General features: G+C 44.2%; 1 protein-coding gene across 16 annotated transcripts in view; it reads right to left on the bottom strand.

Moving 5' to 3' along the window:
• Positions 1-205: 205 nt before the first annotated feature.
• LOC139061333 (uncharacterized) overlaps positions 206-22,438 on the bottom strand; it is a 284,688-nt gene continuing 262,455 nt past the window's right edge. For 7 of the 16 annotated variants that reach the window (XM_070541220.1, XM_070541213.1, XM_070541207.1 and 4 more), the window contains 8 exons: positions 20,708-20,725; positions 19,708-19,722; positions 13,996-14,053; positions 7,121-7,248; positions 6,211-6,291; positions 3,134-3,153; positions 730-812; positions 206-383 (listed from right to left, as the gene is read on the bottom strand). In XM_070541220.1, the coding sequence (XP_070397321.1) occupies positions 7,199-7,248; positions 13,996-14,053; positions 19,708-19,722; positions 20,708-20,725 (141 nt within the window). In that variant the 3' untranslated portion in view covers positions 206-383; positions 730-812; positions 3,134-3,153; positions 6,211-6,291; positions 7,121-7,198. Of the gene's footprint in view, positions 384-729; positions 813-3,133; positions 3,154-6,210; positions 6,292-7,120; positions 7,249-13,995; positions 14,054-19,707; positions 19,723-20,707; positions 20,726-22,438 lie in introns of those variants that run through there. The other 9 variants (XM_070541222.1, XM_070541215.1, XM_070541211.1 and 6 more) reach the window with 6 other exon arrangements.

The following is a 22,438-nucleotide window of genomic DNA, read 5'->3' on the forward strand; positions in this document are numbered from 1 at the left end:
CCCGGCTTTGTAGTTCTTTCTGAGCGGTGCTCTTTCGGCAGGCGGGACGGCCGAACAAGTCCCTCAGCTTTTGATTGCACGTGTCCCAGTCGTTAAGCTCTTCCTCATGGTTGCCATACCACACTTTCGCCGTGCCTTGTATGTAGAAGAGCAAATTAGCCAACATAGTCGTCGCATCCCATTTGCTGTGGGCACTTACCCTATCATAAGTGGCGATTCAGTCTTCCACATCGAGGTGGTCGGTGCCGCAGGACGCTCCTGGATACTGCGGCTGAGCCAACCCAACCGTCGGGTTTGTAGGCGTTGATGTGAGCCGCGCCAAGTCGGATCCTGTTTTGTCCGTCATGTTGTCCAGTCCGATGTTCCTCGTGGGTATCCAGAACCTCCATGAGTTTGTTACGTTGCAGAAGTCCCATACAAAGATGCATTTACAATATTTACACGAGAGACAGCGATCCATAAACAAGATGGCTGTCGAGAGGAATTCCACCTCTACACGTGAAAAACTGGCGCGACTCTTGGATGAGTAAAGGGGACGCGAGGAGCAGGCGGGCAACTGCCACTGGAAGGGGCACAACGCCTGCCTACTCTTCAGCGAAGATGGGACAGATGTGATTTACGGGCGCCTGATCCCTCAAAAAATCGCCGTCTACATGCCACATGTATGCGGTGATTAAGATTTGAGGACCCTTCATGAAACTTAGATACTGCGTAATTGTGTGTACTTACCGGCTCGTGGCGTCCTGACGGCAACAACCAGAGTGATGGCAAGGGCAGTGGGGCAAGCTCTCCTTGCACCGAGCCGCACAGCCCTTGAAAACAAAGACGGAGAAGGAACGTTGTAGAACCTGCTGCCTCTGTAAGGATTAGTTGGCTGACATACAGAGCAGCACATGTTTCAATAAAGAAAAAGCTCAGAAAAAGAAAGCATTCGAAACACATAATTGATGATAAAGCGCTCGTGACAGCCATGAAAGCACGTAGCGCTCCCCGCAAACGTTTCCCGCTAAAGATTACTGTTCCGCAAGCTGCCACAGCAACACCAGCTTACGACGTGGGATGTGACGTCCCCAGCCTTTCGTATATAATATAACCGGACTAGCAACTTATTTATATGTCCTTGCAGCACCACTGTGGGCCGCGGTGTGCTCTCAAAATTACGATTACTCCCATTCCTACCATTATTCTAACATAGCACTACTATCACTACACTAACGCCATAAAGCACTGATAACACCAGCTTACGACGTGGGATGTGACGTCCCCAGCCTTTCGCATATAATGTAACCGGACTAGCAACTTATTTATATGTCGTTGCAGCACCACTGTGGGCCGCGGTGTGCTCTCAAAATTACGATTACTCCCATTCCTACCATTATTCTAACATAGCACTACTGTCACTACACTAACGCCGTAAAGCACTGGATACCACCCTCAGCAGTTGTAGTGGTGGTTTTTAACAGCTTGGCTGGTCATGCACCTTCAGCGAGTGGAACGACTCACGTTTTTTATCGAGGTGGTTGAGGATGACGCGTTTGAATGCATGCCAATGCCTGGCGACCTTTCACCAGGATGGAAGGGTGCCAGTGTCGAAGCAGTGGCTGAAGTATGTGGTGAGTGTCTGTTGGCGTAATTGTCGTCCAGGTTACGGAGAATCTTATTCATCTGGTGGGGGCCAGGAGCGGAGCTCCGGCGGAGGTTAACCAGCGCGTGGCGCACATCGGCTTCTGGTGTGATTGGTGTACGGATAGGGTACACCGATGTAGTGAGGAGCGGAGTAACGGCGTGCAGGGGGAAGGCGTCGTTGTCGAAGCTCGCAAAGAGTTCCTTTAAGTCCTCTTTGTGAGCGCTGGCGCCTAGGATCGTGCTGTGCTGAAAAATCAACGGAGAGCCTCCTCAACATTAGTGCCTGAAATAGCGATCTTTCTGTACAGAAAAGCGATCCATTGTTGGGCTCCGTTGTTGGCGGCCGGCATAGCTGCCCAAATTCATATAATCTTTCATGGCAAAAATGTTGTTCTCCCCACTCCCTGATAATCTTTTTCAAAAGGAGGTGCACCGATGAAACTAAAGTTCTTTGTCCAGTAAAAAAGGTTTCCACGTTTCCATGTCGTGCACAGTTGTAATCCAGCAAAGACCGTGAGAACACTACTTTGATTGTTACAAAATGCTCAATGAAAGGACAGGACCCGGATACAAAGCTACCAAAGTGAAAACCTCCTACTTGAGATCCGCGACATACAAAACTGAGAGCTCTTGAACCTTGAGGCATTCGGTAATCTCGCAATCAAGGCGACTCCACACCACTCCATGAATGCAGCGCGAGAAGTCATAATTCAATGACGATGTCTGAAACTTACGGAAGAACAGCTTCCTGAGGTACGGAAGGACCAGATCCTTATCAAAGTCTAAGGAAAAAGATAAAACGTGCCAACAAAAGAACCCTACCAAACATCTGACCTTCCCCTTTTCATCGAGTACTCCGCCAGGGCCTGTCAAAACAAGGTACGCAAAGACACGAAAACGAGTATACATCCTGAACCCGCGTGAACGTTTCAAGTGCTAAGTATTCGGCAACGCCTCGCAAAGCTGCCCAGGCCTATTGACCTGTAGAAACATGCGGAGCCCAATGAGAGCGCGTTCGCTCCGCTTGGCGACTCTTAGCCTTCGCCCCTAGTAAGCAAACGATTGATGAAATTACGGAGATTCTAAGCGCAAATCAATTTAGCATCCTCCATAAACCTAATGACAAAAAGAACCAATATTATGTGTTGTATGGCGTTGCTAACGTGCACGTGTTGTGGGTAGCCCACTTCTTAGTGCAAGCAACGTCACAAGTATGCGTTCCGCTAGATGACTTTTTGTGCAAGGGACCAGTTCGCTCTATGAACGACGCCGTTAAAGACTGGCTAGCTGCTGCAATGGTGGCGACACGAATGCTTACTCTTAGAAATGCTTCAGACAATCATAACAATGCAAGACAATGCAGGTGCTAAACAGTTTCGCTACTGGGTTATCTAATTACAATTATCTGATTTAGGGCTCTGAATAGTCAGCAAAAGTTTTCCTAAATGCTTAAAACGGAAAATAACGCAGCACATCGAAAAGAAAACACTGAAGATCTGGCGCTTACCGTGATTGCCGTGAGCATGGCTGAAAAACAAAAAGAATGGAAAGCACTTGTGAAACACGAGGTATATCAAACATACGTAATGCGATATTTATGTGTTGGACTATAATGTGCGGGTAAATACACCTTCTTTTGTTGAATTGCATTTGACAACAATTGTCAACATTCGGATCTCTTTCCACACATATGAAATACTTGGTGTGCCACTTCTCAATCATCTCTCAGATAATAAGCGCCTGAAATTCATGGGCCACAAATAAACAGTTTTCTGTAGAGAAAAATAATAATAGGTGCAACAGCGGATGCGTTTTTGTGGAGTTGAACATTCTAAACGGCGCTTCTACGCAGATTTGGATAATGTGTACGCGGTTGACCGCGATAAGGATAACACGTTTTCGAATACTCCCGAAACTTTCTCAGGATAGGTGCCGACTACGGGTAGGCGGGGGCTACGGGGCCCGAGCCCCCCCTTAAAATTTTCAGTGGAGGGGGGGGGGGCTGAGGCTTTGCAGCCTCACCCTCCCCCCCCCCCCAGCTATCTAACGTGTCATTGCAAGAGTTTTGGCACCCACATCATTTGAGGTGTCTTGACTTGTCTCGAGCTTCTCACTTACAATTTTATTGTGCGTAATAGCTAACTGCATCATTACTTGGCGCGGACGTGCACGGACTTTAATTCATACTTTCCTTTATTTCTGCAAATCATGACAATAGGAGAACAAGTGCATTAGAAGTACCAGCGGCGGCTGCCTCATCCGTATTTTCTTACTTCCCCATTGTTTCAAATTCCCACTGTCAACACCGTGCACATGCACGGCGTTTACACGCATGTGTAGACCATGCATGGACCATGCATGGTCACTGAAGTCCAGGTTTGTTTCATGGTCAAAAAAGCACGCAAAGCATTTTGAAGCGAGGTGAACAAGCAGTCTAATAATTATAAATAATTGTTATTTGACCACCTCCTTCCCTGTAAAAATATAATTAACTTTATTCTGTGCGTACTATTCGTGATATGCGCCGTGATTCCATCACGCACGATGCACTCGGAGCTAATTCATCCTGCCCGGTTGTATTCAGACAGACGGTAGGCTTGTCGCGCAGAGCAGCAGCGGCCGCGTGTTAGCAAGCTAGGTTTGGTATCAGAGGTACAATTACTCGAGATCAATCCGTCGCTCGCCAGGAAGTGTAAGGTCCGAAAGTGGCTTAACAGAGTAAATTTTCTGTATCAGAAAGTTGTCTTCCACCGATGGCAATCTTGCAAGACGTTGGCAAGACCAGTGACTGACACGATAAATTATGCCTTTAAAAATCTATATATAGTACTTTATAGTACTTTAAGGAAATAAAGTGAAGTGAAGTGAACAAATGTATTAAAAAGGATGCTATAATTAAACTCGCTAATCTGGTACTTAAAAGTTATATGATCTATTAGTGCTATGAATATAAAACTGAATTCCTCCTTCACGCACAGCGTAACAAGCGCAATAGCAAACTTGGATACGCAAGGCCAGGGAAACATTGCAGCTGAAATTTACGAGGGCTAATCGGTACATCAGCTGCTTATCATAGAAAGGCTTGTCTGAAAAAGGAGCGCAAGCGTGTTGAGAGAAGAAGGAGGATTATTATACGCTATGGGAACTGCGGCATCACAGCCAGCAGCCGAAGTAGTGGAGGACAAAGTGACTCCTGAGGGGAAGCTGTGGTTCGGGGGCTCTAGGGCGCGGCCGGCCAAGACTGGGGCCCGCTGGCGTGGACCGAGGGACCACGCCGTTCCAACAACACATACATATTGTGATATTCCTTAGTTGGACTAAGACGATTAAAATGGCAAGGATTTATGAGAAAAATATCGCTTTGTTGTTGCTAAGAATTCGGAGTGTGACCGGCACATCAGAAGCGCCTGGTATTCCATCTCTCGATTACATTTCAGTGACATAAACGCAAAAATCCCAGGCAACTTTCGTGACCTGACTGCGAAGAGCCGTGTTAGAAGACACATGCTGTCGGTAACCACTTTCGGAGTGCACCTAAACGCGCATTTATGCATTATTGTAGAGAAAGTTCTTGCGGAGAGAATCGTTTTTCTTTATTGAATACACTTTTACAAAGGACTGGCGAGATATTTGGCTGACCATAATAAAAGTTGTTGACTTTTACAATCCTTACGATACTATTTCAACAATACAATACAATGCATGCAGTAGAAATGATTGAAAAAAGTCTAATCGGACAGTTCAAGATATCTGGTATTTTAAAAAGACTGCATTTTCGATGCAGCCTTTTATTCCATGCCTTTGTTGTTAAACTGTTTTATTTTTTTAAAGACGCCGCAAGCCAGATTTTCGCATTTGAGGTCTTCTTCGACTTTGCGCCTATGAATTAAACAAACAGATTTTTTGTGGATCAAAACATTTATCATTCAGCGATGGCGATTTTCCACGACATTTATATGCTCGGTAATTGACAAGGTAATAGTATTAGACATTTAATAAATCAATGTCAATAAATCAATCAATGCATCATAAATCAAGTCCACAATCGCATGTCTTCTTTAGAGGAACACCCTCCTTGACGTTGGTTTTGTGTGGGAAACCACTGAACGCAGGCGCTCATTCTTCATCTCTTGTCCGCACTCTGCTGCCATGTTGGCCGGTTGTAAAACAATATGCACCATACGTTCAATCTTGAATCAAATCTTGTTACCCCTGCCATTCGTGGAACAATTGTCAGCTGATAACTGCCCTTTTTCGTGGGCTGGAGAGAACACCAGCTACGAAACAGTGAGGCAACCCGAAGTGAGTAAAGGTCAGCGTTCAAGACGCGCAGTAAGGTCTTCGGTTCGATTCTGGCGCCGTTGTCAGCAGTATTCATGGGTTTCTGGTACCCCAGATGGTTTTTACGTGCGGCTGATCCCTTCAAAAATCGTCGACATACCACATGTATACGGTGATTAAGATTTGAGGACCCTTCATGAAACTTAGACACTGCGTAATTAACTATAATTACCATAACAACATTAACATTAACATAACAACATTAACATTATTATATAACAAGTGGCACAAGTGTGTACTTACCGGCTCGTGGTATCCTCGGCCACAACCAGAGTGATGGCAAGGGCAGTGGTGCAAGCTCTCCTTGCACCAAGCCGCACAACCCTTGAAAACAAAGACAGAGAAGGAACGTTGTAGAACCTACTGCCTCTGTAAGGATTAGTCGGCTGACTCTTAGGAAAAGCTAGCATAGCCAGAGCATACTGCGTGATACATACTAACGTCAGATACCTTTTGGGCGTGTAGCTTAGTGTATTCTTTGTAACATGCCGCGATTTTCGCAACAGTAAGTACGGAGAAAATACTTTTGGTTTGAATAATTTTTTTTGCACCGTATTTCAAGAGCTGCCGGATGTGCAGTGTGCACATCACACTACTTGCCATATGGCAGCTGAGTCTTCTCAATATGCAGCCATCTTTTTTCTATGGTGAATATTGTGTAAGCATTATTTTACCCCTTCATCTTTAACTGTATATATTCATCATCATGGCCAGCGTCATCGTCTTCAGCGCGCGACCTGCGAAATAAACCGTAGTTGCTGGGTAGTGTAAAATGCTGCGGCAGGCGAACGGGGTGGTAGAGTCGCCAAGTGGTTGGGGGCAGTAGCAGGAGCAGGAGACGCGGTCCGAACGAACGCTGGTTGCATAGCCGCAACCTGAGCATACGAGGTGGATGGCAAAGCAGGGCCACAGCTCGCAGCGCATGTCATGGACCTATTGCCTATGGACTATGGCAGATAGCACTATTTCAAGCTATGAACCGGACGGATCAACCGCATGGTCTTCGGTTCAATTCTGGTGCCGTTGTCAGTAGTATTTACGTGCGCCCGATCCCTCAAAAAATCGTCTTCTACATGCCACATGTATACGGTGATCATTATGATTTGAGGACCCTTCATGCAACTTACGACGTTGGGTAATTGTGTGTACTTACCGGTTCGTGGTGTCCTGACGACAACAACCAGAGTGATGGCAAGGGTAGTGGTGCAAGCTCTCCTTGCACCAAGCCGCACTACCCTTGAAAACAAAGATGGAGAAGGAACGCTCTAGAACTTGCTGCCACTGTAAGGAGCCATGAACCACTGTAGCTGTAACCACTGTAACAACTGTAAGCCTTGAACCGGACGAATCAAGCAAACATTACATCTAAGCATTAAAATACGTACTCTAAGAATTACTGAAATTTTGTAATGAATTTTTTTACAAGTTTTATTGTCGTACGTATTGCAATTACAAGTTGTAGACGGCATTCCCCGTGGTATATCGACATAAAACCAATTGTGATGGAACCAGTTTAGAAATACAGGCCCTGAAATTATCGCGTGTTCCACCTCCACTTTCTATAAAAATATATTTTCTTGCAGTGAAGCACCAAAGTTACAGCAACGCCACTTTTTTTTTTCTCTCATGAAGAGCGCGTTGAAAATGTGTAATCAACAAAATTCCATAAAATGGGTACGCCTTGCGAGCTCTGAGGCTACAACTTGTGACTTGCAGTAATTCGGCGGTAAACTAATCAGTTGAAAATTCGTTACTGCAGTTTCGATATTTATTCCCATACTGATATCAATTTCTTTCACCCCTAACTTCCACGCCTGAGTAACCTCCGCCCCTCAGTAATCTAGCTCAAGAAATAGAATTGCGCTATCTGCCCACTAAATTTATTTCTACAACGATAGCAACAATACGGTGTTGCTGTGGAACGTTTTACCATGGTCGCCGAAAGCTAGAAGCACAAATGGTTCACTCTGTTAACCAGCGTTAACAAAATTAATGAACATATGGATATAACGGAAGCTGGGCGCTTTTTTCAATGCAAGTAATGCGAGTAAATCGCAAACTTGGTTCTATTCAAGTGAATCCTTAGATCTAATTGTTAGCACGCTGCTAGAAACTATACAGAACATTGATAAGATTCTGGATAAGCACGTAAACCCTGGACAGAAGCACGTTTTATGGAAGGGGAGCCATTTTCAGCGCTAGCTCAAATACACGAGAGAAGACTAAAGGTATGACGATATGCAACAATTCACGAGAAGTTGCGGAAACTCGAGTGAAATGCACATCCGGGCAAAAAAGGATGTCTTAGAGAACATTACACGAATTAGTGAATAGATGCAAGTAAGATTAGCAGCAGTATGGAGACGCAACTTATGTCAGTTCACTGATGCCGTTGGAAGCATCTAAAGCGGCTTAGAATAACGGGTCAAAATAGAGATACAACAACCTTATAGAAGGTAATAACTTGTAGATGCTGATACTGTCGGGTAATAATTGGCTAACCTAATGGAAGGCCACACGGTGCAATTCGAGTGATTCTCTGCCACGGAGACTATAAAGTACGTAAACTTTGGAACCAGTAAGATGTAGCCTGTTAGTGAGTGGTAAGCTGACCATGTCCCGTGACATTCACACCGGCTGTCCCACGATTCCCACGAGGTCGCTTTGGCGGAAAGTAACAAACTTCATTAGCCGCTAGCTGACCGATTCCTTTGCTTTGTGATAGAATTAATTTGAGTCGCAAAGTTTCTATACCAATCGGTGGTGCATTGTCCAGTAAACAGGACTGACGCCTATTTTCCAGTCCGTGGGTGCGCAAGAATGCGTGAAAGGCAGCAATCGGCATATACTGGTATTTCAATGCGGCAGTGGGCAGTTAGCGTTCACTGGTGTCGACATCGGTCGCCATGACTAGGTCTTTGGTCGCTAGTCACAGTCGCTTGTGGACGCTATGTCAGTTGCAGGTGCGAATTCCACCTCCGTGTTTGTTTCCGATATTGCGAGCTACAATGTCCGCGCGGCTATCGCTTCCTAGGCAAAGATGAGACGGCTACTGTGTCATGCAATAAGCGTGGTTTCTCAGTTGTCGCTTCTCAAAGGTGCGTACTCGCATGCCACTTTTCGCATTTCGCGAGCAGAAAAACCATATCTCGAGCTATCTCGAGATATCGGCAAATACTCCAGCGCGTAAAACCAAGTTTAATATATGCGAAAATGGTGAGCTAATTGACTGTGCAAGCCATTTTATTGTCCCTGCATTTATGTTATTAACACCAGCAGCGCAACTGTTCTGCAGGTTTATCATTAATAACTTCATCACCGATTCATCCGTGGGAGCAAAAATAAAATTTATTCCTTGATTTGTGACATACAATTTATAGCAAGTAGGGGTACTACAGGAGGTTTCAAAAGCCCCTGATCTCAGAAAATGATCGTTGAAGATATCACCAAGAAATAGGCCAAAGCAATATTTGGCATCTATTAAAGTTCAAAAATAGTATTTCCAATCGGTCTTTCCAAAAGATCATTCAGTGTATTAAAAAACTGCAGTGTTATTCATAATGTTTGCAAACCTATTTTCATAGTGGTTTATGCATGCATGCTTCATGTCGGATCCTAACACATTCCCGATTTTCTTGAACTGAAGTACTCCATCTCTGTTTTGATAAAATGTGTTATGATGAAATGTGCAGTAGGTGGAATGTTGCCGAGTACCCCCCTCCTAGTTTAGCTCATTGATCTCATGCTTAGTTAATCAAATTCATTTCCCCTCGCCTTAAACTCTAGCCTCTCGGCCCGCCTTTAGAGGCTGAAGTATCGGTTGCCTGTTATTTTCGCCAAACATTGTGCAGGTTAATGTGACACGTTTGAATTTGGCTGCAATAGGCGTTAGCCGAGCAGCCCATTGGGCCCCCACGACAAAACTATATCATAAAATATAAAACTACTCTTGAATAAACCAAAGAGGGAACTGAACGGGTATAAAACTGCAGCGCTTGAATAAATAAACGACAACATTTAAAAAATTACATTACACCATATTAAAGATCTTACGGCAAAACCAGGAAACTCCTACTTTCTCTCTCGCTTCACACCATTTACTGATAATGGAACGTGGAGGAAGGGGACTTTCTTTGCAGACATATGCACGTCATTATGGCTTTGACTGGGACGCGCGCGCAGGCACGCACGCACGCACACACACACACACACACACACACACACACACACACACACACACACACACGCACGCACGCACGCACGCACGCACGCACACACACACACACACACACGCACACGCACACGCACACGCACACGCACACGCACACGCACACGCACACGCGCACGCGCACACGCACACGCACACGCACACGCACACGCACACACACACACACACACACACACACACACACACACACACACACACACACACACACACACACACACACACACACACACACACACACACACACACACACACACACACACACACACACACACACACACAGTCATACCAAAGGCTTAGGACGCCAACGCGGTAGCTTATTGTATATGGCGCCCGCTGCTTTCCTGGACGTTGCTGGATCCATTCCTAACATAGTTGACGAATTTATATTTGGGCGAAATGATAAAAAAATTCCTGTGTTTATTATTAGGCGCACGTTAAATAACAGCTGGGCCGCTATCCTGTACACTTTCGAAAATCCGACGTTCGATTTGTCTCACGCGATTGTCCAGGTTGCGCCGATATCGCGGCCTAGGCCAATCTACTCCAATCGCGCGAGGCGAAATCGAACGTCGGCTTTTCGAACGTGCACAAGATAGCGGCCAAGGTGGTCATACTGGTTGTCAAAGTGAATCCGGACTACGGCGGAATGGTTCACTCATTTAGCAAATGCACCATTTCCTAGAGAAATTCCGCAAAGACAGATCTTATTCCATATTCGTTATTTTTTATATAATAATTTCGGGCTTGATGGGACGAAAGCACATATGCTATTCGCTTCAACTGACGGTCGTCGCAATCATGCTTGTCTACATCAAAAAAAAGTTAAATGATCGGGTTTTACGTGCCAAAACCTGTTTCCGATTATGAGGCGTGCCGCAGTGGAGGACTCCGGAGATTTCGATCACCTGGGTTTCTACTAAATCTAGGTACACGGGTGTTTTGGACCCGTCGTAATGCGCCTGCCATGACCAGGATTCGATCATGCGACCTCGTGCTCAGTAGCCCAACACCATAGCCACTGAGCAACCATGGTGAAGTGTCTACATTTTGACAAACAGAAGAGATGACATACAATAACCAGGAGTCATGATATAACTTCCTATTATGTGCAAGTTATAAAGTCACTTGCGCCTATGCGTCTAGCGTATAATAGCCGTACAAAGTGCGGCTGCACATGTTTACTGATATTGTTATAGTGCACTGAAAGAGGGTTCCACGCCGCCGAAGTGAACTGAAGGCTGGATTGAACGGGTGCCTGCACTAGAGGCCACGAAAATGTGTGTGTGCCGAACCCTTCAATTAATTGGTGTCGACGACAGTGTTCGTGTGGGCAACACGAACACTGGCGGTGAGGTTGTTAACTCTGAAGAGGCATTTACATTCATTATCTTGCGCCATGTTCGTGTTTGCGCACCGGATTACACATGAGTTCTTGATCCACATCGTTGAGTGTTTTACATCATTGGCACCTGCAAAAACGGTTTGTATGATTATATATACAATATGGTTGCAGTGTTAGCGGTACTAGTGTGATGTAGAATAATAAGATCATATTCTGCAGGCTTGAAGACATTAAATATTTGATGTGCAGACACGATGGGAACCGACATGGCTTCTGTCGTCGACAGCGAAAGAAATTTAACAAGAGGGGAAATTCGAAAAAAAAATGGCAACAGGAAACACGTCACGCCTACTGTTAATCCTGTCCACTGTCTGACATGAGCATCGGCAACAAGAAAGAACGTGAAATGTGCTTAGACAACGTTTTACTTTCTTCAAAAAATTTTCCCGTACAACTAAAACGTTTTGCGTATAGGTGAGCTTATGTATACTTCGCGACCTATTTTGCTTGCGTTGCCTAGCAACAAACTAGCGGCACGCGAGACGTGCCGTTCACATGCGTAATGCGCAAGACACGCCACCGAAGCGAGCGAGGCCGGCTGCGCATGTGAAGTTCGCTAGCTCGGCAACCCGTTTGTTTTGGACGTAGCCTGTTTGTTGGGCTACCGGCGTATTCTCGCGTTCCTCTTGCACTTCGACACGACGCACTGCACTATTCGACTACGGCAACGTGAGAAATGTTTGACTCTGCGACGAACAGAGTCTTGGGACACAGTTAGCGAAGAGCAGTTCGGTCGTGGTTGGCGCGCACTGAATCCCAGTGGGTCAACTTTGTGACGCTTCTTGCGGCCCCGCAGCAGCCATATACCTTCTTTTCGTACTCACGCTTGCAAAAACGCGACGAGCGATTGCTAGGATTGATAATACTGGAGTGCGTTGCTTGCGCTAGCAGAACGCGCGAAAGATAACGCCAAGGAGATAAAAAAAACGCAAGAAGTCGAAAATTCTGTCTTCTGAACAACGAAAAACAGGCTTTGCACCCGCGCATTTGCCTTCAGTGCGCATAGAAGTATTTGTGCCACCATCTAGCATGGCCTGACTGAGAGCCTGCGCTCTGACCACTTCTATGTAGCTTACCATCGCGTCAGCTGAAGCCAATTCGCGTTCGAAATGCAGAGTCGCTTGTTGTATTTGTGCTCTTAAAGTGCATAAAATAGTGACCGGCAATGTGAAATGCCTGCAAATCATATGTTTTCATATATTTTGGTATTGCTTGGGATGGGTGGGTATTTTCTACGCCAGGTGTACGTAGAAGCGAATTGCTTTGGTTAGTTATGGCACCCATTCACCACTTTCGCACGCTTCGCCTCTACATGCAGTATTCTTATGGGGTCTGAACACCAAAATGACATATGCTTGTAATTTTTTTCAGCTGATGTCCGGTGGAGCTTGGTACAAGAACTACTGCTGCTGTCCTGGTGGCACAACGTTGCATGAACGCACAAAAGCCGGAAGCAAGCATTTATATAGAGCACAATAAATGCTTCTTGGGTCTATACTTCATGAAATTGCACGTGGCACAGATTCTATGGAGGCTTGTAAAGATCGTTCACAACCGTTTGTATGAAACAAACTGATTCAATTCTAAAACGCACGCAACTGAGCAGCAAAAGCGAAAAAAAAAATGCCGCGCCTATTACAGCAGCCGGCCCAACGCTTTCTAGCTAGCGTTCAAAACGCGCGCGGCCAAACCCGACCCCAAAAGATGTTAATCCCATCCGCTTGGTGCGCTACAGTCAATTCGGCCGCTGTAGCTTGTAAAAGGCACGGTAAAGAGCGTTCGCATTGTTGGAGAAGTACGAACACTTTATTTTGCAAATTGAACAGCCGCGGTAAGACAGCAACGAAGCTCGTTGAAGTTACTTTTGTGTGGCAAGCCACTCATTACAAGCCTTTATATTGCTGTCTTGTCCGCACTCTGCGTGTATGTTGCCTGGTTGGCTCAGCAAGACGATATGCGTCACGAGTTGAACAATAACATAGCCACTGGGCAACCACGGCCAAGCGTCTACATTTTCACAAACAGAAGAGATGAGATACAATAACAGCAGGAGTCATGATATAACTTCCTATTAGGTGCAAGTTATGCGTCACGAGTTCAACGTTCGCGTACCATGCCCGAGCTTAAAGTGGTTTTCTAATCGCGGGTTTTCGAGAACACGAGATGGAAAACAGGGAGGCAACCCTGATTGAGCAAAAACGGTCAACCTCCAAGAAGTGCAGGAGCGTCCACATATATCCTAACGCTGTTGTGATTATTATTGGTTTATTGCTGGTATCTCAGACGTTAATAGCGGGCGTGACCCCCGAAGAAGACGTCATCTGCAAATCCTATGTATATGGTGATCAACATTTGAAGGTCGCTCGTGAAAGTGACGTTCGTAACTGTGTGTACTTACCACAACGTAGCGTCAAGACGGCGACAAGCAGCGCTATGCGCTGCGCGCCTGTGCGCTGCTGGAAGAATAGAGAAAGTATTTTTGGTTGCAAGAAGATACGGCTTTGCACCGCATTCGCAAGAGTTACTGATGTACATTGTACACTGTCCATTGCAGCTGATAGTATTTTCTGTATAGAGCGTTTTATTTCCATGGTGAATATGCTAGGATCGCCTATGGCCGATGGTGCTATTTTGAACCATAAACCGGATGGACGAGATGAACATTACTTCCCGAAGAAATTAAACTGCGCATTGTACTAGCAACCGATATTTCTTAATCAAGTTTATTTATAAATTACATTGTGGTACGTATTGCAATTGCAAATTATAGAAGGCGAGTCCTGAAGTTGTACTGAATATAAACTAACCATGTTGATGGCACATATTTCGAAACACTTGCCATCGAACTTGAAAGGGGTCGAAGTGCACTAATAGCCCATTCCATTTCTTTTTTTGTAAAGATGCCATTTCTTGCACTTAAACATATATGTTACAGAAGCGCCAATTTATTTTGTTGCATCAAAACTCGCAAATGGTGTCACCCGCTAAATTCTCCGAAATGAGATCTTCTGCACCACATTCTTGGAACATCCGCCTCTTCGAGTAACCTAATTTTAGAAATAGATTAATCGTACTACGTGCCAAATGAATTTCTCTACTACAAAAATAACAAAATACTATGTTGTGGTAGATTTTACCAAGTTTTCCAAAAGGTAAAAGAAGAGGTAGTTCACTGGGTTAACCAACCTTATCACAAATTATAACCAGACCGATATAATGAGAAATGGCTGCTTTCTTCAGTTGAAACAACTAGCACACTATGTTTAATAGAAGCGAGTGCACAGATTATCAGCACGTGGGTGGGAAATTATACTGAACTTTCATTAGGTCCTATCAAAGACCATGGAGCTTAGACAAACCACTTTTTATGCAAACAAAGGTGTTTTTCAGCACTTGGTGTTCTACGCGATAGAAAGCCCAAGGCATGAAGATAAGCAACAATTCAAGCCCAGTTGTGAGAACTGAGGTTAAATACATATATTAACGAATAAGGGAGTCTTACTTTCGTATTCAGACATGCATATGAACTTGAAACCCACACGTGCCTCGATTTAAATGCTGCCTGTCGTGAACGCACCAAAGGAAGCGCATTGAGCTTCTTTGGAGCGTTCACACCAGGAGTCATTTGTATCAAGTCAAGCATGGGCTTCAAGTTGAATTAATTCAAGCGAATAAATGCATGCAATTTTTGCAGGATTAACAAAACACTACCTAAGTGAGTTCACCGATGCAGTTGAAAGCACCTACAAGCGGTGCATTCAATAAACGTCGTCCTTAAAACGTCCTTACAGCGGGTGGTAACTTGATGCTGATACTGTCTAGTAATAACTGGTTTACGCAAACACAGGTGAAACACCGCAATATGACGAAACATCAATCAAGGAAGTTAGAAAGTACTTTGAGCCGGTAAGTTGTCACGTGTAAGTGGGGGGCTGGTCAGTTGCGTGGCATTCGCAGGGGTGGTCACGTGAGTCTCAAGAGGTGGCTTTTATGCACAACTAACCAATTTCATTAGCTGCAAATTTCCTGGCTTTGTGAGTGAAGCGATTACGGTGGGAGAGTCGTTGGACCAATCAGCGGTGCAGGATTCAGAGAGCACGGCTGTCGCTTATCTCGCATATGTCCGTGACCGTGCGAGCAGACGTGAAAAGCACCGGTCGCGAGTTGCCGGTGTTTTGGTGATGAGGCCTGAAGTTCGCATTCGATGGTGATAGTAGTAGTCGTCGTGTCTAGTTGATTGGCCGCTAGCCGCAGTTGTGCCCATACGTTCGTGGCTCGTGTAAAAGGTGTTCGTTCCCTCTCATCTCTAGCTGCGTTGTCCGCGCTACTATTGCTTCCTAAGCAAAGTTCTGACGGTTACCGTGTTATGCAACGACCAGTAACGTTCGTTCGAAGTCGCTTCCCAGTTGACGCGACACAAAGGTGCGTACTCGCTTGCGACTTTCCGGATTTCGCGGGCAGAAAAATAATTCATGAAATTGCGCAGTGTAAACGACTGCATCCTTGGCAAAATATAGGAGGAGAGTAGCTTTCCGATTGGTAGCCACGTCATAAACGAAAAAAACAGCTACTAAATAGTATGTTTTATTTGCCTGGTGTAGTTTGTTGGCAAAACCTATCTTGTCGACGAAAGAGAACTAACCATCCGATAAGCCTGATAACCGCATATAGTGAAAGATTTTTGAATGCCTATGCTGAAGTTATTTAGGACACTCTCTAGGAATAATGCAGAATTCTAACGGCCCGAAAAGCGCGCGGTGTCTTGTCTGTGGTGGGTCAAACGCTGCTCCTCCGTGATGACAGCGAAACACACTAGCTTTTGGCTGCATGACGCACAGTTCTCATGCCTTGCGCAAGATATTGCGGTGATCGACAGCGGTGGTCCAAGGTATGTTGCGCGTGCCAAAACCTGTTCAGGAAGACATCGTTGCTTCAATCGCTTAACAGCGGTTCGAGCATCTTCGTTTATTTGCGTCAATTCTCTTCACGTTTTGTATTCTGCCCATTGCAGAAAGCCCTCGATTACCCACTGGGTCCGTCACTTGCAGCAGCCCGCTGACGCTGACGTCACTGCCGTCCGCCGACGTTAAAGAACCGTCGGCACTGCTTGTACTCCTATTCCAGTAGTATTTCAGTTTTAGCAGGTGTGTCCATGTTGAATGCCATGATTATCCAGAAGCATAGAGTGTTGGGACAGTTGGTGCATCATGTAGCGTCGTTGCGCGGAAATACGGGGGGAGGAAACAGAGTGGACAGGACAGACGCTCACTTACAACTAATTGCGTGAGAAGCCGTCAGGGATCTCTGAATGCTATCACGTTCCACTCTTAAAGGTGAAGCTTAAGCGCCCTCCAAATTATTTATTACGTGAGTGGTTAACAAGCAGTACAGGAAGTGCAGGTAGGTGGTATGCACCTACCTGCACGCATCAAATATTGTGGTTGCACTGCGCTACTTAGAAACGCAACCATTTTAAACGTGTCTAATGACAGACTGGCGAGAGAAATTATTGAGGCTAGCCAGATATACGCACAATCTGCCACGTGTGTCAGTGTCCCGTCAGTTGCCTTGACAGATAAAATAGTTAGGTGTGTCCTTGGGCGACAGCATTTTTTACAATTATTGCACGCGAATATGCATGAGCTTTGGATCCAGCTTTGTATCTGCCTTTTGAGTGCGCATGTGTGGCCGTCCGCTCCCTGGAAAACCTTTCATTAAACATCAATTGTAAGTGGGCGTCTGTCCTGTCCACTTCGCTTCTTTGCGGCCGTATTTCCATTCAACGACACCACGTCATCGTTATGAGCTGGCTCATAGAGTACGAGAAGCTGAACCTATACGAGACTTGGAGAGGCGTGTAAGCTCACCGCATATACATGTTTTGTATGCATGATTTGGGGTTGATGTTGTCAAACGAAGTGCTTTGCGATATTTTCAGGCATATATGCCACACGATGTAATTGTTATCTTTTTTTCGTCAGTATACACTGTAGTTTTAACGTATTTACCTGCACTTTCAGGGAAATCCCAAGTGATTATTGATTCGCATTTTCCCAGCATTACAATATCGTTCCACAATATATCGCATCCAGCGGCTGCATGTGGGGCCTAAAGAAAGGTGGTGCAGTCTTCGAACTATGACGACCTAGTCTGCAAAAAGATTCTTCAGTGCATTGTACCGTACATTTATGTTAGTACAGTTAAACCTCGATAAAACAAAGGCAGTAAAATTACACATTCGCTTCGGTAAAGCAAAATTTAGTCGTAATTCAAATATATGCAAATAAGCACTGTCGCCGATGGATTCTTCTTATACGGAAGGGGCCGCAAAATGTTTCGAATATCACGAACTCGATAAACGCAAATTAAAACAAAACTGAATTTGTTGTATTTGAGAGTCGGCGACGATGGACATGTTTCATGCCGTGTCGGCGATATCTTCACATTGGCAGTACGAAACGAAGCCAGCCATGCTTTCGCGGTCGCTCCGCCCCATGTGGTGGCACTGATAATGTCACCCGCAGTGGGACGACGCTTATTCACCATGGCAATATATACGTGACAATATTGAGGCTCGACTGTATTTCATATTCAAGAGCGACTGACATTTGGGGGCACCCTTTGAATCGCGTGCTTTCGTTAGTAAACTATGTCGTTGTGAAATCGAACTGGCGTAATCCGACAGCCTCAAGACGAGAGATTTTCACAGTAAAAGGCTTTGCTGACGCACAGGTCCTCAGCGTGACGATTTATTGAGCGTAAGAAACTGTGCCCTTATGCATTACCACATAGTAAGTGTTTCCGAATCAGAATGTTGTCTTTCGCCGATGGCGATCATGGAAAACGTTGGCAACATCAGTGCTGTTCAGGACGACAATAGCTTTAAATTCTACAAAAAGTATTTTTAAAATAGAATAAGAGAAAGGTGTTCTAATAAACTTATCCATTCTTGTGCCTAAAGGTTATGTGATGAATTAGTGATCTAATTATATAACTGAATACCTCTCTAATGCATAACGCTGCATGTAGAAAGTAACAGTTGGGAACAGATTGAAACGGTAACATAGCAAACGGTATTTAGGTTTGCTAGTCAATACATCCACTGCCCTCCATCTGAAAGGACCGGTAAGTAATCGAAACGAAACTATCTTATTGCACGCATACGCACAGTGATTTTTCCAGCGAGGACTACGATTATTTAAAAGGTTAAGGGATGCTTCGTTTTATCATAGATACAGCATTTTCAGACGATCGTGAGGCTTCAGATACCACAGGGCCCGTCTGAAGCATCTGTAATGTGATCTCTCGATTACATTAAAGTAATTGAAACGCAAATATTCTCAGGCAAATTTTGTCGACTTACTCCCAAGAGCACTTATGTTTCCGCGTAAAAATGCTTCGTTACCAGACACTAAATGCATAGTTATGCGTTGCCAAACAGTTCATTTTCTAGGTAGAAACACTTTTCTTTACTGAAGACGCTGTTAGAAACACCTTGCTATATTCTCGACAGACCTGAATTGCAGTCCTCGACTTCTACAATTCCTCCGACTTTATTTCGGCAAGGGTATACAGTGCAGCTTGTCGAAATTAAGAAACCTAATCCCGTAGCTCGAGATATATGATATTTAAAATGGTCTGACCTTTCAATTAAGTGCCTTTGTTGCTTATTTTGTTGTGATATCGCGCCGCCCCCATCTCTGGTCACAGGAAGCAGAATTTTTTCGTGCTGAAATCCCTCGATGACGTAAAGGTCATCTGACAAAAAAAAAAGACTGCGCGCTCATGCATATATATAGATTAAGATTTCTTGTGGATCAGAAGATTGTCTTTCACCGCGGCTACGTTAAAAAAGGTTGGCAAGCTTGCTAATTGACACGATAATAATAAACCATTTCTATGCTTCAAAAATACGTTCTACATTCAAATAAAAGCAAGGTAATCAATTAAGCTCATCTGGTACTTAATAGTAATATTATGTATTTATCCTGTAAAGAGATAACCTAATTGCTCTATAACGCATAGCGCAGCAAGTACAACGGAACACAAACGCGGATGGAAACGAAAGCATTGCATATGAAGCTATCTAATCAGTACATGTGCTGCTTACATTCCGGACAGTGGTCTGAAAAAGGAACGGAAAGTAAGAAGTAATTTATGCACATACTTATTGCGATATTTTTGTGTTTGAGTACATATATTGAAATGGCAAAACGACGATTGAGTTTACCGGATAACTAGCACATTCGAACAATCGTGAGTCCTCTACTGAATTTCTCAATTACATTTCAGTGATTCAAATGTAAAACTCAGCACATGACATTTGTAAGATGACTACCTGGAGGAGACCAATTTCTGTAAAAAAAAATGCAGGGACGAAGAATAGGAGCTCCTATTCTTCGTCCCTGTTTACGCACAAAAAGATTTAAGAGGCTTTACCAGGCATGTGGTGTGGGTACGTTGACTGTAATTAAATGCGCTTAATTGGTCCATCTACAATATGCTTCTGTGGAGCAAGTAATTTTTTTTGATAAAGACACTTTTGCAAAGAACTGGCCGGGTTCTTGACTGACCGCCATAGAAGCTAATTCTCCAGGTTATTTTGCAACAATAAATTCACGCAGACCAAAATAAAACTGCAATCGGGTAACTCCAAACACGTGATATAAAAATGGACTGACAATTGGAGGCACCTCGTGAATTTTTAGTCGTGAAATTTTTCTGTTCCTAAATCATGCTGCCGTCATCTGATAACGTCGATGGCGTCGATAAGTGCGCGTTGATACATTACCACCATTACCATTTGTCAATGAAAACGTTGTCTTTAACCGACGGTGATGTTGAAAACGTCGGCATGATCCGTGATTGACACGATATGAATGTTTTACCTTTGAAAATCTCGATGAATATTTTCAAAAATGAGCAAGGTCCTCCGAAAAATTGGCGAATCTGGTGCTTAAAAGTTATATGATCTATTCCTGCTCTAAATCTATAAACGCATTGCTCTCTAACCCCTAGCTTAGCAAGTACAACTCAACACTTGGAGATGGATGAAAACAAGAGCATTGCAGATGAAATTGAATAGTCTAATCAGGACATCTGCTGCTTACCGCTGCTGTCGCATTGGTCTGAAACAGGAGCGCAAAAAGTAAAAAAAAAACAAGTTTAATATATACACACGTACTATTGTATCTGTTTATTGGGCAAACATATTTAAATGATAAAACGATGCTTGATTTTATAGGCAAAATCACGCTTTCAGACGATAGAGATGGCTCGAATACCACCGCGCACATCCGAAGCACCTGTAATACCATCTCTAGATTATGTTTCGGTGTTTTAAAGCAAAAAATCAGGCAACTTTCGTCAACTGACTCCAAAGAGCAATAGACTCTGTATACAAAAGGCTACGCTACCAAAGACGCGTCGCCGGTAACCAAGCTTTGAGTGTAACTAAATGACCAGTTATGCATTCCTAAACGTATAGTTTAAAGGTGCTCAAACTAAGCTCATCTAGTACATAATATAAAATATCAAGTACAACGCAACAATTGGAAATGGATGGGAGCACTTATGTATAACCTATTACAACGCCGCTGTTTATAGGTTAAAGCATTGGGACAACTGTGAGGCCTTTCTGCACGTTAGAAAGACCTGGAATAGGATTTCTCGATTATATTTCAGTGATATGAATGGAAGAATCACTACGTAACCTTTGTAAGCTGATTGCCAGGATGAGCCAATTTTCTGTTCAGAAGGGCTCTACTTGATACGGGCCATCGGTAACGACACTGAGTAACTAAATGCATGGGGTTTCTTCGTCTCAGCACATCTTCAGCATATTTCTTCACATATGTACATCCGCTGCTTACGTTAGCCACAGTCGCTTAAAAAACGTGGAAACGCAATGGAGTTGGGAAGAAACATGCAATTTATACACATACGCACTGCAGAATTTATGTATGTACCTACATATATTTTAATGGCAAAACGACGATGCAGTTTAACGGCAAAATAGCACATTCGAACAATCGTGAGGCTCCTGTTCTTCTAGGTTCTTCCGCGCACATCGGAAGAACCTAGAATAGAATTTCGCAATTAGATTTCAGTAATTTAAACGGACGAATCTGCACGTGTCTTTTGTAAGCTCATTGCCAGGACGAGTCAAGTTTCTGTGTAGAAAGGCTTTACTGGACACGGGCTATGGGTAACGCCACTAACTAAATGCGTGGGGTTCCTTCATCTAGAGTATGTTTTTGTTGAGTAAAATAATTTTCTTTATTACAGACACTTTTACAAACAACAGGCCAGAGACCGCGTTAACAGTTCTCGACTTTTCCAATTCTTCAGATATTTCTTCCACAATACAAGGAAGTTATTCGACATAATAAAAACAAGCGCCTATCACGTCATTCGAAATATCTGATATTCAAAATTGACTGACCCTCGGAGGCACCCTTCGAATTCATGCCTTCGTTGTTAAATTGTTTTGTCTTGAAATCTTGTTGCCGTCATGTTACAGTCGCAGAAAGCCGGCTTTTCGCATTAAAGGGCTTTGGTAATGTACAGGCCTTCTGCGTATCAATTTATTCAGCGTAAGCAACTGTGCGTTTATGCATTAAGATACAGTAAATTATGAAGGCAAAATGTTAGCTGGCTCATGGGTCGAAAAATCCGTTGTCGGGCATTATGGTACCAAAATTCTTGCGACCAATCACGAAGTTGAATACCAGTTTACATCGTGAAGGGTGAGAGTCGAACCCAGCACAATTGGTGTTACGGTGAAGTTAATTAAGGCACACTTAATGAGGATAGGATTATTAAGGCGCTCAAAACCACGC

The sequence above is a fragment of the Dermacentor albipictus genome, chromosome 6 (assembly GCF_038994185.2).
Source record: "Dermacentor albipictus isolate Rhodes 1998 colony chromosome 6, USDA_Dalb.pri_finalv2, whole genome shotgun sequence".
In the NCBI taxonomy this organism is placed as follows: domain Eukaryota; kingdom Metazoa; phylum Arthropoda; class Arachnida; order Ixodida; family Ixodidae; genus Dermacentor; species Dermacentor albipictus.